Below are 18,510 nucleotides of genomic sequence, written 5' to 3'. Positions count from 1 at the left end.
AGCGCCCTGTATTATCATTCACAACCAAATGATATTCTTTCCAGAAGCCTGATTTGTTATCTGTGGCGTGGTGTCCGGAATAAGTGTCGTCTTCCTGCTGTTATGCTGTTGGTGTGGGAGAAAAGTGTGGAAGAGTGTCGTTGGAAAAAGTCATTAACAGTGGTTCTGAAATTGTTTTTTAATGATGAAAAATTGTAAAGAGCAGAGAGTGAAAATAACTATCACGTAACAGAAAAATGAGCGTACAAATATCACATTTCAATTAAAATCCCCATCTATAATGACTGCAGGAATATTACATGTCCCTCATTTATCATGGAAGGATTCCATTCCATTACAATGTGGAGTCCTTCCTGGTGTGGTGTCCTTTTCCTCTTCATATATGTGGCCAAACGAAGAAATATTATTACTATATACTGTGTATATTTGTCCCAGCTTGAAATTAAACCTTGGTGTGCTACAATTTATAGGTTTTCATATCATATTATGCTAAAAGACGGACTGAAGGATCCTGATGTTCCAGGAGCACTTGAACATCCATTTCTGACAAATTGGACGTATTAGAATTTCAAAATCATATTTCACATGAAAATTGCCATCAAGGCTTTGTTTCTAGCAGGAAAACACCACATTTGTTTATTTGTACATTGTCTATTTTTGTACATGGCCCCTGATGTCTAGATATTTCTCAATTTTCCCAGTCACAAAATCATATAATGGCTCTAATGCACTGGTAATGTGCCTCTGATGTTATCTAATGCAACGTGCATGCTACCTCTCATTTTCTGGTTTTTAGGATGTCCTGAACAACCTGGACCCTCGGGGAACTGGAGAGCTGGATGATGACGACCTCATGCTTGATGTGGACCTGCCAGAGGATGGCTTACATGGTGAGCACACAACACACACCCACAGACACACACACACATGGACATTTTATGTACCTGCAGTTATCCTCCACAGGATTTATTCTACTACAACCATGACAAATGTTTCAGTTCCATTGGCTGGAGGGGTTTCCATTATTTCCGAGATGAGCGGACACCTCCAGCAAAAAAAGCACTGTGGCCGTAATTGTAAATTAATGTGTTACCAAAGTTTGAGCTTTCTATTTCCAGCAGTATTCTTCTGTGGCATATAAAGGCCTGAATAAAATTAATCATGCCTTGCCTCAGGTGGAGCCCTACCTCTGCAATATCCATTTAAATCTTTTAATGGACACCTTGTTGTCTATTATGTCGGGGGTTTGCTAGAATATGATCGCTGGAGAGTTATTAAATTACGACTCAACTACTGCCACTCAACTGGCTCTGAATGACAGCTCTGCAGCAGCTGACTGGGAGAAAGCACGGACTGTCTGCCTCTGTTTATAACAACGACACGGCACACACAGGCTTCGCAGGAGCAGAGTTTTGATTGTCATGTCGTTACCATGATTACTTTATTAGCCTTAATACCTCAATTACCATTCACACATTACACCACCACTCCCGTTCTGATATCACACAGAATCTATTGAAGTCGCCCGCTATCACTTCTAATCTAATCAAGTACCGAGTATCTCATTAAAATGGAATAAAATAGTGTCTTTGTAGATCAGGTCACATCATTACCACATGAAAGTGGTTGATAACGTTATTATGGATTCATCAGGTATCGTGTGTATCACATACAGTAGATAGGAGGAAAAGAGGGGCTGAGGAAGAATGACCTCACGTGTTATGGAATATAATGAATTCTGGGAAGTGAGTCTTCACTTGTAAGTTCATAATGTGTTTAATGCACTATAGTTTTAGGAGGAGGGACGGGCTCAGGATGTCTAAACAAGGCCTCCCACTGCACCTCAAGGAAGGGAGTTGACCATACATGCATGTGCACATAATCTAGGGATTAGAGCCTATTTGTTGGATGGTAAAAATTCAAAGACTTTTCCATTTTGTGCATTTATGTTTGCTGACATAAAAACCTATTGCATAATAAACAATGCAGAAATGAGGTGTATTTTATGAAAACAGCCTGCTTCAAGTTCTGTATAATTGGTTATATTTGTGTTTTCTCTATATTAACAGTATTTTATTTATTTATTGTAAAGTTTATGGTTCGAGAGTAAAACCTTCAAGCCTCTATTACATTTGTTTGTCATAAGGGTTTGATAATGACATCTTAGGAATCATTGCCATTAAAAAAAAAGAAGATACATATCAGCTAATCTATCAGTATCACACATTTTTAACACCATCGGTATCTGCACCACCCCTCAAAAGTCCATATTGGTTGGGCTCTAGTCGAACACACACATGATTTGGTTTACACACAGTTCCCAGTTTATTAGCTGCATATTAGTAGAAGTCCTGTTGACCTGCAACAGTCCTGCAGTAAATTCTACTTCTATAAAGGCCGTAATGTTGAGCTTTTGTTGAAACTGTGTTAGAGGGCTGTTAGTTCAACTTTATGGTCATTCTGGAGGCTTTAGTTTATAACAGTGAAGGTAGACTTAATATTAGAAACACCTCTCAGAGTGTAAGAGAGTACAGTTCGTCCACATCACAACCTTCTGCCTCCAAAATGGCCGTAAAGTTGAATCAACACATCTCTAAAGGCAATGCAATGTCCATGGAGACGCTTTATTTTAGGCCCGTATTAGTTACTTGATGAGCTTTATTCCCGTGATATCATTCTTCAAGTTTGTAAACAGTAGAGTTTGAGAGGGGGAAACAGAGAGCGAGAGAGAGGGACAGGAATGTTCCCTCCAGGGGAATGTGAACGTGTCATCTCTGCCTCCTCCTTTTTGGGAACTCAACATATTTATAGCTCCCTCTGTCATGGCTGTGGAGCTAGTGTCACCAGAGGTAGCTGGAAAGAGAGAGAGGCGGACGAGTCCAGTCAGACCCGGCCCACGGGGCAGGCCTTGAGACGTGGAGCTATGGAAGGGTGTTTCCGTCCTCCTAGAGAGACCCTGACTCTGCCACAAAGCAGGAAGACGTGAAGGGGAGAAGAAGAGAAGAGGGTAGAAGGGGCCTTGTGTAGTGTTTTCATTCAGCTGTCACGTCCCTCGACAGGAGAGGGGCCCCCGGCTTTTTTCTCCTCTTCTCTGCCTCAGCTGGTGACTTCCTAGCTTTGGACATAAACCAGTCAACTCAGCCGCTTTCCCACCACCACAGTTTTCTCTCCCCAGCTCCAGTTCCTAGGGAGTTCCCAGAAAAACAAGGCTGTCAACAAACACAGAGCCAGACAGTGGTGGGAGCTGGGTTGACTTTCCCCCTCTCTGGCCCTTTAACTGCTCACCAGCTGACCGGACAAGGACTCATTTCTCTTCCCTCTCCGTCCGAGTTTCTCTGTCGTTATGGATTTTTCTCTCCCAGTTGGAATATATTCCCAGTGAATTACTTTTGAGTGGATTGTCTTTTTTTTTTTTTACTGAGCTGAATGGGAGCTGTTTTTTGTGGAATGTAACAGTTCAGTATGAAGCTGGCTGTCTGCTCCTGTGCTATGTGCTGACACTCAGGGTAAAGAATTTTAACCACTGCTGCTGAATTCCTTGAGTTGGACCTTTCAATCCAATAATATTTCTTTATATCTCTTTTTCTTCCTTTCAGTTCTCTCCATCCAAAGACTCTTGGCATATAGAAAGTCAAGTCAAGGGTCCTTATGATTTCCTGGGGGGTCGCGCTCTGTTAGTTGTCAATTTTGTTGCTGCCGTGGTTCATTTCATAGCTATGTGCTACTGAGTGTTGCCAAAGACTGTGTCCTCTCGCCTCCTTGAAAATGAAATAGCCTGTCACCGTGTGGGTGCGAGCTTGTTTGCATTTGATGGTTGAGATAGCTCAGAGAAATAGAGAATGAGGTGGATCAGATTGTGATTTATATGCAGATATTCTCGAATAGACCGTTTTAGACATACACAGCAGTATTCATTACCACAAGGTATAAAAAAAATTGGCTCAAAGTCGTGCATTTTGTTTGGGTGTTTGCACAGAAACAGGCAGAGAGAGAAAGAGGAAAATGATTTCTCATCTCTGCAAAATGCTGCTCACCTTAAACCATACAAAATGTGGTAGTTTCACTTCAACAAAGGTGCTTTACTGCATCTAAAGTAATCACAAACACTGGATTTATACATTTCATGTCAGGTAGCACAAGTTTGATGCTTATTTTCATCTCTCACTTCTATTCCCCTCTGTTTGACACATGCACCTACGTGTCTTTAATCTGGCTCTTTTCTGCTCTGAACTTTTCCAACCCAGACGTCGGCAGGATGTCTCACATGGAGCGCTCAGACAGGGCCGGTCGGCAGGGGCAGCGGCGTAAACACCACCGCTGGAGTGGACCAGATCACTTCCACAGTGACAGCAGGTTTGTTGGGCTTGAAAGAATAAAAAAAAAAAGGAAAAATAATCACGCTATAAATCCAGCATCATTCTGTACTCACATTTTCTCCCTTTGATTATTTGTGGTTTCCTCAGGGCCCACGTGTTCCAGCACTATGATGGACTCAAGTCCCCCAGGATCTGTTCACGGCCCCCCCCACTCCGAAGGCAGGCAGCATGGCTACATGGCGATGCTGGATGAAGTCACAGTCGATCACATGACTCAAGATTGCAGCTCGCTGAAGAACCAGCTGCTCAGGCTCAAAACGATGTTACAGGTTGGACCATTATTTGGTGTTTAGCTGCTGTTTGTGTCTCTGACAGCTTTGTATATGTTTTCCAGAGGGTTAGTTTGAATTAATCTTGTTGATGTCATTTTCTGTTATTATAAGCTTTGAATGTTGAACCCTTGGTTTCAATCAGCACTGCTGCACTCTCCATAGATACGTAAACAAAGAAGCACATCAAGACAGATGTTCATTAAATCTCAGTATTCCTTCTAGTGGTTTTAATGGACAGTGAGGTTGGGCTAGTCGTACAATGTGAAGTTATATAAAAGATGAACACACACAACCCACACAGCCCCATCTGGGCAATCACACAAATGCACAAAAGTACACGCACAAGAAGAGATTATCTTTATGCCTTGACGCAATCTACCCTGGACAACTTAAGTGATATTATGTTTTTAATTTGAATCAGTCTCCTTCAAATTTGTTCATTGTTCTCACCGCAATTACTGTAACTGCAACACTTTCAGTGTGTACCCTCAAGAGTTAAAATATTTCTGTTGGCACATTAGCAACTCTTTAATTGTTTCTTTTTTATTATTATGATCTGGAACTCAGACTCAGAAACTATAAAATTGGCCTGTTTTAACCAAACGAGTTTCAGATAGCTGACCGAGACAAATATTTATCAACAACAATTAAATCTTTTTCGAGAACAGGTGAATTTAATGAATTAATAAAACTAAATAAATATAACCCTAGAAAAAGCTGCTCGGAAGTGAGGAATACACTTTACGATATCAAGACATTACCTGGTAAAATCATATTGTTGTATAATTTTTGACATTTTATTCAATAACTAATTTATGAGACTGTTATTGTGAAGATAAATAATGCATATTTATGAACTATTGCTCTGAATATTCTCCATGCACAGGACGACCTGCTTTTTGGGGAGTAAGTGCAGCACTTACTTAAGAAGCCTTTAAAGTGAGGCCATTCCAGCACTAGATTAAATGAAGGTATTGAATGTTCAAGAACATACTCGCAGCTCTGCCTCAGGTGTCGAACATTCGCGGTCGACAGTTCAGTGTTGGAAAAGTATACGTGCTAAAGAGTGAAATTATTCTACCGCAGTGAAATATTGCAGGTGAGGCATGCCTGAGGTAATTGTCATTGATCCAGCTCACGGTGTACTCACTGTGCATCTGTGTTTTTACCCTGTGTGTGTGTGTGTGTGTGTGTGTGTGTGTGTGTGTGTGTGTGTGTGTGTGTGTGTGTGTGTGTGTGTGTGTGTGTGTGTGTGTGTGTGTGTGTGTGTGTGTGTGTGTGTGTGTGTGTGTGTGTGTGTGTGTGTGTGTGTGTGTTGTTTATTTCCAGCTTGAGGATACAGATTCTCCAGCAGATGCACCTGAGGAGATTGAAGACAATACCACTCCATCACAGGTAAATAACTATGCCTTTGCTTTACAGCAGTGATTGATTGGATGTGCTGTATATATATATATATTATTTGCCTCCTGTTTCCCACTGAGTTCGCCTGCTACTGCAGACTGTATATGTGTGTGTTTTCAGTTGGTGGAGCTGATAAAGGAAGTGCAGGTGCTCAGAGAGGAGCTGAGGAGTCGAGACAAGACCATTGCTCAGCTCACGTTGCAGTGTCAACAGCTGCAACAGCAACAACTGCGGGAACAAATGGTGAGTAGGTGTGAACAGGACTAATACGAGTCAAATATCTGAAAAAAGTGGTGATTGTATACCACACCGGGGGAAATGTACATTTCTCGCAGTGTAAGCATTCATTTGGAGAAATGCATCGCACCCCAGCCTTATGTGACAGTTAATCTTTTTTAGGTTTTCATTGCAGCACTTTATTTATTTATGTTTATCGCATTTTTGCTCTTATATTTTATTACCAATAAGTGTAGAGCAAAAAGCGACATCCTCCGTATTATATTGTGCACATATTGGACTTTTAGCTACGCACTTATCCACATTGGCCCCTGTGGGACATATGGCTGCAGTAAGCTTCTTCCACACATCACGGTCTTATGCCTTGTTTGATGCTTGATAGACCCATCTCCTCTAGTTCAGCCATCACCGTGCTTCTCCAGATTGTCTTTGGCCTGCCCCTCTTTCTCCAGCTTTAGGGATGCTATCACCAGACATCCTCAAGACGTGACCGAGCCATCTGATCCTTCTCATCTTGATCTCCAGGGACATGTTCTTGTAGCTTGTCTTCTCGTACAGGTTTTTGCAGATCTTCCTTTAGCAGCTTTTCTGGAAGCCATTTCCTTTGTTCGTGTCTTACTGCACCAACCTTCCAGCACTCAGCCATAGAGGTTTACTGACTTAACATCGCTGTTCTATGGCCCAATCTTTGTTTTTGCACAGGGTGGAAATCGCAGAATAAACTTTGAGAAACTTTGCACAGGATGCAGCCTATCTCTAAAAATAGCTGTACCAATGGCGATGCTCGTCGTTGACAGAAAGTAAAGGATCGAGGCTCAAACACTGTGAATGTCAGTGCAACATGTAGAATATCAATACAGGCTGATCTTTAGTCGAGTATGACAGGATCTAGGTTTTCTTTAAGCATTCACAAACAGGGACATAAAAGCCTCAGTGCTCATGTTTGCTGATTGCTTTCATGTAGCTTTTCAGGCGTTGCGAGCAAAAGACCCCCCCCCCCCCCCTCCCTCATCTGGTCACTCACCTCCTTGGCACCAATTGTCCTCACAGATCTCACAGAGATAGTTGAACGTGCCTGGGCACAACTTGTGCCTTCCATTATCTTTTGTTTACACCAATTCCCGGTTTATCAGATCTTACGGAGAGAACGGGTGAAAAGAAAGGAAGGACGGGAGAAATGAAACGTAATCACCCTGTGGTCTTTAGCACCCAGGAGAAAGAGAGTGACTGATAAAAGGCCCACGGTGTGGTAGGGGGGAGTTGCCGGGCTTCTACATGTAATCCAGTGCGTTTACTGTCATAGTCCTGACTGCCTACCAAAAACCGTTCTGTTCACTTTCAGCTGGCTTGAACATTCATTAGTGTCTTGACCAAGCTCCCTTGTTAGCCAAACAACCGTATGCCTGGCTGACATTATTCAAATCCCTCGCCGTATGGAGAAATACCAAAATGTCAATAGGAGGCCTGTCCACCATGTTTTTCCCGCTGCAAACACTCCGTCCAATTAGAATTAGCACCCACCCACAGCGTGTTCTTCAGCCCGGTGCTACACTGTGGCACCCTTACCCTCATCAAGCGGAGAGAGTGTGAAGAAGCGAGGACTTATTTTCAGATCTGTGCCTGACATTAATGAGAGAAAAGACGCCGGAGGAAGTAGAGAGAAGATAAGAGGGAAACAAGAGACATTTGCTCTGCTGAAGCCCTATGTGGGCACCTAGAGTTAGATCATGAGTAAAGCTCAAAATGGGATTCTGCCTGTGCTCTCAGTTGTCCCTGCAGTGCAGGCTTGAGCAACGATGAAGCTAAAAAAAACAAACACACAAGGTTTGGATAGGTTAATGTTTTGGCAAATACTGAATTTCTGGTTTTTGAGAAATTAACACGAGTCTCGTAATGATAAAAAGAAGTGGGAAAAAAATCTAATGTGTCTGTTCTTGGGTCATGGAAACAGATCAGTAGTTTGTGAGTAATCCAGTCAATGGAGAGACAAACAAACACTGAGTAGAGCACATACCTCCTTTTAAATCACAACAGTCTCTTTAAATTCAATCAAGCTGCACCAAATCGCACACAGTCACACACAGTCCCCTAAATATGCCTGATTTTCACCTCCATCCAGTAGGTTATGTTTTCACCCCTGTCCGTCTGTTTGCTTGGAAGCAAGGTAACGGAAATAAAACTGGATAGATTGCCACTAAAATTGGTGGAAGAATGAAGGGAAGAACCCATTTAAATTACTTTCTTCTATATTGCAAGATATCGTGTGTCTTTTCGCCTGTTTCCCTCGGAATAATCCATGGATTGTGATGACACTTTCAGGGAACTGATATCTGTGGGTGTGTGCAGTTTTGATGCAGCTTGATTAAATTTAAGGAGTCTGTTGGGCCTTGGCGGAGGTATCAGCTCTGCTGAATGCCATTCTAGTTTCTTTATGATCTATGAATTATTCTGGGGGAATTCAGGTTAAATGTTTGCCATATTTCGCAATGTTTCTTTGGCCACGTCCCATGCTTCCACCAAGTTTCGTGGAAATCCATGTAAAGAATTAACAAAAAACAAACACAAATAAGCAAACAGACGGGTGAATTCGAGGTAAAAACAGGTTCAGAGTCTGTGAAGACTCCAGTTATCTGGGTCGTGTGATTTATATTATAAGGCAAAGACTTCTAGAGCTGCTGTTTGTGCCTGACAATGATTTAAATATATTTTTACTTTTGGGTTCCGGTAAACAAGGAAATCCAAAGTAATGCAGAGAAACGGCTGAGAGACAGAAAGAGGGAACTGCCTGAATTGAACATAATGGAGTAATGAAAAAACAATAGAAGAGCTGGGAGTGGACGCATTATAGTGTGTGGGGGTGTGTGGGTGTGTGTGTGAGGAGAGAATGGGAGAGAAAAGGAAATAATGGGAGAGAGAGAAAGTGGAGCTATCTGAGATAGAAAGCTGATTTGTCCGTCCCCCTTGACAGAAAGAAGTGTTGGATGCTGCGGAGGCCGACTGCTCACGTTTATACTCTCTTCTTGTTTAAACAGCTTTTTACCAAGACCGGAAAGAACTATCAGTTTCTGTTTGATTCTTTGTAGCAGTGAGAAGTCGAGCTGCTGTTTATTCGAGTATATAAGAGACACGATCTGACAACTTAAAATGTTTTGATGCAAATAATTAGTTGCTCCGATATTCTATGTGTCTTTTATATTTGATTGAGTTTGAGTTTTTTAAAAAGACTAATAAGGTATTACATCAGGTAATGGCTTGTCAGGAAACATTTTAAGTGCTAAAAAAAAAAGAGGTAATATTGAGCTTTGAAGTAAATGTCAGTTGGATAAATCTAATTCTGGATCTAAATTACCATGTAAAAGAATTTACTTCTATCCATTTGCTACCCGGGCTTGAGTTTCCCTAATTTGGTCATCATGCCTGTCACTTCCAATCAAAACTGTGATAATTAAACATTTTTTTGCTGCCTCCTCGGTTTTATTCCACATTTGAGTCGTATCTAAAAAAAAAGTGGAGAGAAAGAAAAGCAGATATTCTGCTGTGTGGATATATTAATTACTGTTTGAAATATCACCAGATAAGGTTCTGAATTCAAAACCAGCCAATTGCAGAAGATATTGTTCCTTTTTTTTTGTTCTAGTAATTATAGGTGATATTTGCTTTTATTAGCTGGGACAATTACGTGAGTGGTTTCCCTGCTTTGTTTCCTTTTGTGCACTCAGACAACTGCAAGATATTAAAACCAAGAAAGAATCCTCACAGATCGTAGTTGGAAAAACAAACACAATGTTTTCTTTTTTTCATTTATGCTGTAAAGAAAAGAAAAGCTCCTATTGTTTTGTAAGTGCTTCTTTCAAGTGATTTATAATTCAAAAGTTAAATTGAGTTTGGTCTAATTGCACCGTGGGTGGTTTGTTATTGTAAGAGGCATGAATTCACCACCTTTTGGTTTTGCCTTTTTATGTTTCCCTTTTCCGTGTTTGGCTGGATTTGAATGTGCTTCACAGGGACAATCTTTTTACCATCAGCAGAGTGGAAGTAGGGGAAAATAAGGGTCTTGAGGCTGTTTTCTTTCATTGGCTCATTCCCTCTTGCCTCTGCAGGCTGCTCAAGGACATCAGGCCAGGTGTCAGTGCCACCACCAGAGGGCTCCCGCTTCAGTACGACAAAGCGACCGGCAGACGGACAAACGGACACAGCATCACTACGACAAGGCCACCCAGACCTACTGGAGACCCCCCAGCCACACTGTGAGTCTGAACCTGATAATTGCAAAGTAGCGCAAAATGTGTGTGTTTCATGTGATTTCAGCATTTACTAAGATCTTATACATACGAACTTGCCTGGTGCAATAGTGCACATCACAGTCAGGGGCGTCTCTAGGGATTTTTCGGAGCCACGGGCAAAAGGGACCTGGGGGGGCCCTGCAGTGAACCAAAACAAACACCCTCTTCAAAATGATAAACAAAGTGCTTAGTGTGCGTATACATGCAGTGAATAAAATGAAAGTTGTAAAATCTAAGTGCAAACTCTCAGCGCCATTCCAGGCACATCATACATAGGCATTTAGACGTTTTAGGTCTTGATTAAACTTCTAAAATTATGAAGCGGTTGGCAGAAAGAGAGCGACATCAGGCCTTATTATGGGTTTTCTGACCGTAGCCGATCATAACATTTAAGAGGTTCTCACAAAATTGTCATTGCTCAGGGCCCCAGTTTCAGCTCACGGCTCCAGTCAATGACCTGCTTTGTCTTCCCTGTTGCCACTGACCTGATCACAGTTCAACATTCACACCAGGACAAACTGGTGGGCATGCGCAGCATTCTGCAGAGTCACTCCACTTACTGTAATCCAGTCAGTCGGTATACCATTTATTATCTGCCTCTCTGTCTGGCAAGCATGTGTGAAGTGTCAGACGACTGCACGCCGGCCTCTCTGTAGCGCAGTTTAATAGGTTGTTAGTGGGCTTGTCACTCCGCCTCACTCTCTCCAAACCCAGATCTCACATGAGTGGAGAGATGTGAGGTTCCGTCTCCTCACGTTTGAGTGATGGAGAGAGAGAGGATGTAGGGGAGGACAAGAGAGGAAGATTCACTGGGGGTAAGAAAGCAGACAGAGAAAGGTGAACAAATGATAGGTGTTCAGTGGGTTCAGTATCGTGCCACAAGAGCGTGCTGTGTGGCAGCCAAGTATTGATTCGATAGCTGTAGTGCCACAGGTAAGGTGCCTAGTAAACACTCACCTAATTGACCCGCTTTCAGCTCCAAAGAGCGACACACACACAGAGAGAGGCAGACATAAGCAGCATAAGAAGATTATAAAGACAATAATAAGAACATTATACCAAAGGGCTTTCCTGTTTTATTGCTTATCTATTTATTTGGGATAATAAATAAAAGAAATGAGGTGCAGCTCTAGGGTGGCGAACACAAAAGTATTGTGGGGGGGGGATATAAAGGACAAAACAAGCGAACTCGGTAACAAGTGGGCCTGCTTACCACAGGAGCATGTGGCTTAACAGTTGCCATGGAAACTATGAAAGCAGCGCTGGCAGTACTCGGTGGGAATCATCTCCATGGTGGGAACGTCTATCTGTGACCTGGAGTAGCTGGTGTATAATAACACACTAAAACACTAAAACACAGCAAGTGAGAGTTTGTGTTTTCCCCTCAGTTCTTCCGAAAACGGCTTTTAGATGTCACTGATTTCCCCCCCCCGTCTCTCTCCCTTTAATCTACATTACAATGTCATCACCACCGCCGAACACCATTTGTTGCTCTGTGTTTTGCAGCGTGGTGGTGGTGGTGGTGGGGAATCGCATTATGTTAGTGACATTTAACTTTTCAGAGCGCGCTGCTCCTCTGAAAGGTTAGCTGTGAGATTTGTGTCGTGTTTTTTGACAAGGCAACACGAAAAAAGAGCGCTCAGAGTAAACAAATAGCCGAGAGAAAGGGATTGTTTCTCTCTGTGTCTCTCTTACTTTTTTAGATGGTATCAAAGCTCGTTCCCTCTCGCTGACAGGTTTTGCACCTTGAGCAAGCCTCAGTTCACAGTGCTCCTCACACAAGGCTTTGCTTTTACCTGTCGTATTTTCCCACACAATCTTCCAATGTCCTTTTTTTAGTTTGCCTCAGTGGCTTCAGTATTCTTTGTCTAACCCTTTTCATTTCATTTCTTTTTCTCCACTCAGAAATGCATTGTCTGTCAGTTCTCTCCCTCCAACACACACACACACACACACACACACACACACACACACACACACACACACACACACACACACACACACACACACACACACACACACACACACACACACACACACACACACACACACACACACACACACACACACATACATACACACACAATATTTTTTTCACCATTGCTCTCTGAAAATCGCCTTTTCTTTTGATTTAATTGTCAGATTGTCCCCTGACAATTAGAGCTCTGCTGTATCAGAGTCCCGGAGCAGCTCGCTCTCTGATAGCACTTCTGAGCACTAAGCTGCGATCATCGGCAAAGAATAATTTTCATGTCACAGGTCAGAAGTTCTAATCCTTTCATAGCTTTTTAGAGCCGATATCAAGTTGGCTTATCAGCAGCCTGCAGGGTAAAGCGTTCACCACAGTCTTGGGAGATCGAGAGCTGAGTCCGACCAACGTCTGAACACAGACATCAGAAAAATCTCATTGGGCTTTGAACTCAGATTAAGAGTATAACAAAACTGACCTTCGGATATGGGTATTTGAAGACATTTACTTTTCCAGCGTGCAGTCAATTTTACATGCAAACATCTTTAACCAGTTGATGTTTTCATCTATTCCTATATTTTTTCTCATAGGAACCAAACGTGGGCTTTTGCTTTGTAGGCTGCTTTCTTATCCAACTTGACTATTTGTGGAGACGTGCTCATCTCCAAACTTCTCTCAGTTTGTAGAAAGGCTTTGGCAACATTTCCTATAACCAACTGCTTTGGGCACCGGTTCCTCCCACTCCCCTTTTTATTCTGCGCACGATCCAACTTTGAGTCCAAATTAGTGCTAAAATGAAAGGTCTACGACTGTCGAGGTGCAGATAAGTATCATGTAGCGTTTCCCACAAAATGAATCTACAATCTACGGCGGCCCACTTGTGGGTACATGCACAGCTGCAGCTGAAGCCATGAGGTCTGACTGTCTGCGTGGACAGTAACAACTTTATGGATGTGAGCGAGCATGCGGCAAATAGTGCCGTAAATAGCACGGCACATAACTATACAATGCAGAAACGGGTCAAAACCCCAAGTTAGATAAATGGTATGTTATTGTGAGAAGTGTGAAATTGTTTTGGTTCAATATGACACTGTGACGGGCCAAAATAGGATATGCAGGAGATAAATAATGGGAAGCACTGCACTTGTTGCAGCAAGCAGCAAGATGAGATGTGTGACAAAAGAAACGACCTAGATGTCGCTTGTAGAAAAGTAAAAGTTACCCTGAAAATTTCCCATCAGAGCAGACACAGCAGTGGAAATGTTTTCTGTGCCTCCTCTTCATTTTGCAAACGAATAAAACATGAGCGTGAGGACGATTTGGGTAATTTCCCTAAGATGTAGCAATAGAAAACTGTGCAAACGTGTGTTCGAGGAGGAGTGATTATCTGCATGTGTTTGCATGCGCGCGTGTGTGTTTGTGTGTGTGTCACATGTATCCGTGCGGGGCCCACACAGTGAGAATGATCATTGAGTGCAGCAGACTGAGGACTGAGGAGGCGACCTTGTTAATAACCCAGATAAACAAACACGCAGATGAGCAGCAGCGGTGAAACAATGGCAACACAATAGGCAGTGTTTCATCAGTGGCAGACAGAGAGGGTAATTACAGCTACACTCCCACTCCCTCCATGCCTTTTAAACATCCTCTTTTTAATCTCTTCTTCTCCTCTCACACCTCCCTTTATGTCTTTTTATCGCTCCTGCTCTCTCACTCTACTTTCTTTTCAGTCTTGCTCCAGCGATACCTTTGTTTCCCAGTCATTTTTTCCCCCTGTTATTCTTTCTTTGACATTACCTCGCTCCTTCATACCTAAGTTGCAATTAGACCCATTTTCTGTCGCAGTGAGAGAGAGAGACAGGGAGGATCGAGTGCGGTTAGTGATCAGTGTTAAGCTGCAGGTTTTCTTTCTCTCAGATCCTGACATTACCTCTCCACCCACATCTCAACCTCGCGTCTGCCCTCTGTTGCATCACAGATACAACATCCCTCCCGCACACACATGTGCACATGCGCGCTCATTAATGCTCCGTCACACTGCAGAGTCATCGTGGACAGGTGAGGATTTAATTTGCCAAACTCAGTGAAGTAAGACGTCCAGGCCAGACCTGAGGTATTAGCTGCTGGCAACCCGGAGAAGCTCCTCGTAGTGGATTAGGGGGGATTCAAGCGGAGCGAGGCCGTTTTAGCAGCACAGCATCGTGCCTTCCTCTAAACACTGCTGAAAACGTTGTGGGATCACAAAGAATAACTTTTACATGACTTTTTAAAGCGTTGTCCTGCTTCGCCAAGTTTTGACATCTGCTTTTGGGACCGAGTCTGCACAGACGCGATAGTTTAACTCATCCTGAGAGTGCATTTGACTATAATTAGGGCCTCGAGTGAGCATGCCGCTTTTGATATGGTAGATAATTCCTTTAAGGAGAATTATATCTGAAACACAACTGCATTATTCTGTTTATTATGTGTGAGGTTCATTTCTTTTTAGATTTGGAGCTAAATTTAAGTTTCTTTTAAGCTCTTAAAAGTGAAGCGTCTTTTAATTGAACCCTTTTTGTGACATACAGACATTAAACGAAGATGGATGACATGACAGTCCCCCAAAGGTGACACCAAATACTCTTGATTGCCTCATGGTGGCTAGATGGAGTACAGGTCATAAACCCCGCCTCCTCCATGTTATATATACAATATATAAATAATATATTGTATTTATTCACAAGGATTTTTGCACCTGTTTCCTTCAAATATGGACTGTCAGTTTCCACTGCAGTTTTTCTCACCGCTAACTGACAGTACAGACGACTGCACCTCCAGTAAGTCTTGGGTTTTACCAGGAGGATGTGCTGTGTGGGTGTGTTTGGCCCAACTGCAGGCCCGACTCACCAGGAGCTGTGAGTGCATCTACGAGGCAGAGAACCGTCGCTGCACTCACAACTTCAAGCAGGAAGAACTGATAACAGCCTTTGAACCCAGGGTCTCCGTGCGGTGGTTGAGAAATGAAAGAAGTTCTGATGAAATTTATAGAATCCGGAAAAAAAAGAAGCCTTGTATATTTTCCCAATTTGGGTCTCCCCTGCCCTTGTGAAGCTCTGGGGGCCACTCATTGGAGAGTCTTTACAGCGATGGAAAACTGTGAAACATTGACAGGCCAAGCTGCTGTGGAGGTCTAATAAAGCTGCCAAACTCTGTCAGGATCATTTGAGAGCCTTCCAACATCCCCTCTTGTTCTCATCGCTGAAAGTTTTCCTCGCCGCAAATGAAGCCTCGGCGGGAGGTCTCGGCAGAGGCCTCCCGCCGAAACAGTTGTTGATGTTGAAGGAAGGACACGGAAGAGAGCAGATCAGGGGAACTCATTCCTCTTCCCTCCAGCAGTCTCACTAGGAGGGATTTAAAATAGTCTGGGCTGGACCAACTGGGAAGTAGCTCCCTTCCTCTGCCCTCTGACAGATTCAGTGGTGCTTTCTTATATAATACAGTTGAGTTTGAGAGGCAGCTCTCTCCACAGATAAGGGAGTAGAGTAGAATTTCACAAGGTATCTGTCTGTTTAATGTGATGACCCTGCCGACCCTAAACTCTGACTCTCCAACTGGGGGCCAGGGACCTTTACATGGCTTAACCTCAACAAAGATGCTCTTCCAAGACTTGTGTTCTCTCCATGGACTGTATATAAAGATGGATGAGTTGACAAGTGAAGCCAAAGTGTCTTGATCTCCCCCTGGTGGCGTTCGAGTTCGGTTTTATCCGTACAAAAACTTTCCATAGACTAATGATAGACAACCTGACAGCTCCCCCGGCTGCAGTATAGGTCATACATCCTGCCTCTTAGTGGTTGAGAAAAATGTAATTGACGTGTACCCTTAATTTTTGTATCTGTGTTTGTGTGCAGAATCATAGATGCTGGTCGAACAAAAATATGCACACAACAGAAAGTAGAGCATGTAGAAAGCAGAAAGTGTGGCTGAAATACAATGTACCCGTCACAGTGAGCCACACCAGCAAGTGATCCCAGCTGTCACGTTGTGTGCAGAGCGAATAAACGCCTATGGATTTATCACATTCTGTAATTAATTATACTGTAAGTGCCAAGCTATCATCTTGTCTCTTTGTGTAACCTAAGACAAATGTAAAGTTTATCTAAAATTACTCAGAGAAACACAATATTCAGTCTGTATGCATTAGATTCACAGCGGTGTCACAGCTTAATGAAAAATCCTTCCACTTCCCTCTCACAGCTTATAGAACTGGTCCTGTCAGCTTCCAAGTTGATGGGTGTAAAAGTTCTGTGGCAGTGGTGTTAACTTGGTTCGCTCACCTGCGAAATACTTTTATTTTATTTTTTTTTGCCGTGTCTAAGGTGAAGTGGTCTAAAATGGATTCAGGTATTATAAGAGATGGAGGGAGTGGATGCTAGTGGTTTCCACTGTGACCCAGGGAGAAAGCCCGTGACGATAATTGGAAGCAGACGTTTCGTAGGGTAATGACTATATCGTCATATTGTTTTAAACAAAGTGAGAAAATAATCTCCTGGATTTTAGAAGCTTAATTAACATTTTTTAACAGAAGGTGTGAAAATCAATGTCTAACTTCATGCTTGTCCTTGGATACTTAACAGTTTCCTGTCAGCAACAGACACATATAGTGGTGTGTTGGACAACTTGTGTAGACGTAGGTGTGTGCGTGTGTGTTTCTCACTTTCATCCTATTTTAACGTCTTCTGTCTATTTGTAGTCGGAGAACTTTGCAACAAACCTAAAGGAATGATGATGATGGTGTGTGTGTGTGTGTGTGTGTGTGTGTGTGTGTGTGTGTGTGTGTGTGTGTGTGTGTGTGTGTGTGTGTGTGTGTGTGTGTGTGTGTGTCAGGCAGTATACACATCTGTCTGCCTGTGTTGGTATTTGTGTGCTGTAACTGGGTTTTCCATACTCACTAACAATGTACAGTACTTATGAGTATGTGTTTTCCTATGTGAGCTTGTGTCTGTCTGTGTGTGTGTCTGTGTGTGTGTGTGTGTGTGTGTGTTCTGGTGCGTCATGCCTTTTGTCCTCTGTGTTTTTCTCTCTGCGTAGGGTGTGCTGCCCACCCCCTTGCTGTCCACGTGGCACGCACAGCACCAGGGTTTGACCCGTACCAGCATGCCCCAGCGCAGACAGAGTGAGTCACTAACATCTTTCGCAGCCTCTTCGCCATCTTTTCATAACATGAACTATCTGGGGGTCTGTAAATAGCCTGAGAAAACTTTAACAACCAAAAATCTCTCTTTTCTCCAATTAAAACCCTCGAAACCACTGAGGTATCTTTGTCCCGGTTACTGTTCTTTTTTTTTTTTCTTCCCACTGTGCAATTACAGGACCATTTGTGCTGAATGTACTGTAAACTTTTAGATTAATTTGGAAAAAGATAAGTTTACTCCTTTGTTCTATTAAAAAACTTCAGTCTTACTTATTTTCCTATGCTGCAGACAGAAAACTCAGTTCAGTTGCAAGATAACTTTGCAGATGTTGTCAAACCTGCAGATTATTTATAACTGTCACTTTTACGGCATATATTGAAAGTAAGAAATATAATATTCTGTCCATCAGAGGCTGTATCTTCTTCTCTTGAACTAATAGAACACGAGACCACAGCACGATCTTTGCTCTGGATACAAAAACACATTTTTAAGTCGACTAAAACTAGTTTGACTTGGACTGTTGGACTGCAGGAACAGCGGCAGCGCAGTCACAATAACGTCACCTAATCTCAGCCAATCCCACAACAAACCCTGTGTGTTTTGCCGCGCTGATCAGGGAGCAAGTAGGGGGGGCACGTAAAGGGAACGACACTCAGTAAACAGACCTCACAAAGTGTATATGTGTCTGAGAGAGTGAAGAGCAAAAATAAAAGGGAAAGAAACAAACAAAAAGTGGAACCCCATGCTGTGCTTCTTTGATCATCCCCGGTGGGGGTGCGGCTTTGTATCAAGGAG

General features: G+C 42.8%; 1 protein-coding gene across 1 annotated transcript in view; it reads left to right on the top strand.

The window, feature by feature from the left end:
* ccser2a (coiled-coil serine-rich protein 2a) overlaps positions 1 to 18,510 on the top strand; it is a 52,671-nt gene that overhangs the window by 28,445 nt on the left and 5,716 nt on the right. The window contains 7 exon segments of the mRNA XM_034608117.1: positions 797 to 890; positions 4,245 to 4,353; positions 4,464 to 4,518; positions 4,520 to 4,645; positions 5,978 to 6,043; positions 6,173 to 6,295; positions 10,390 to 10,536. Of these exon segments, the coding sequence (XP_034464008.1) occupies positions 797 to 890; positions 4,245 to 4,353; positions 4,464 to 4,518; positions 4,520 to 4,645; positions 5,978 to 6,043; positions 6,173 to 6,295; positions 10,390 to 10,536 (720 nt within the window).

This window comes from Hippoglossus hippoglossus, chromosome 15 (genome assembly GCF_009819705.1).
Source record: "Hippoglossus hippoglossus isolate fHipHip1 chromosome 15, fHipHip1.pri, whole genome shotgun sequence".
NCBI classification, from domain to species: Eukaryota; Metazoa; Chordata; class Actinopteri; order Pleuronectiformes; family Pleuronectidae; genus Hippoglossus; species Hippoglossus hippoglossus.
The sequence above is the reverse complement of the archived record's forward strand: the minus strand, read 5'-3'. Positions and strand labels throughout refer to the sequence as shown.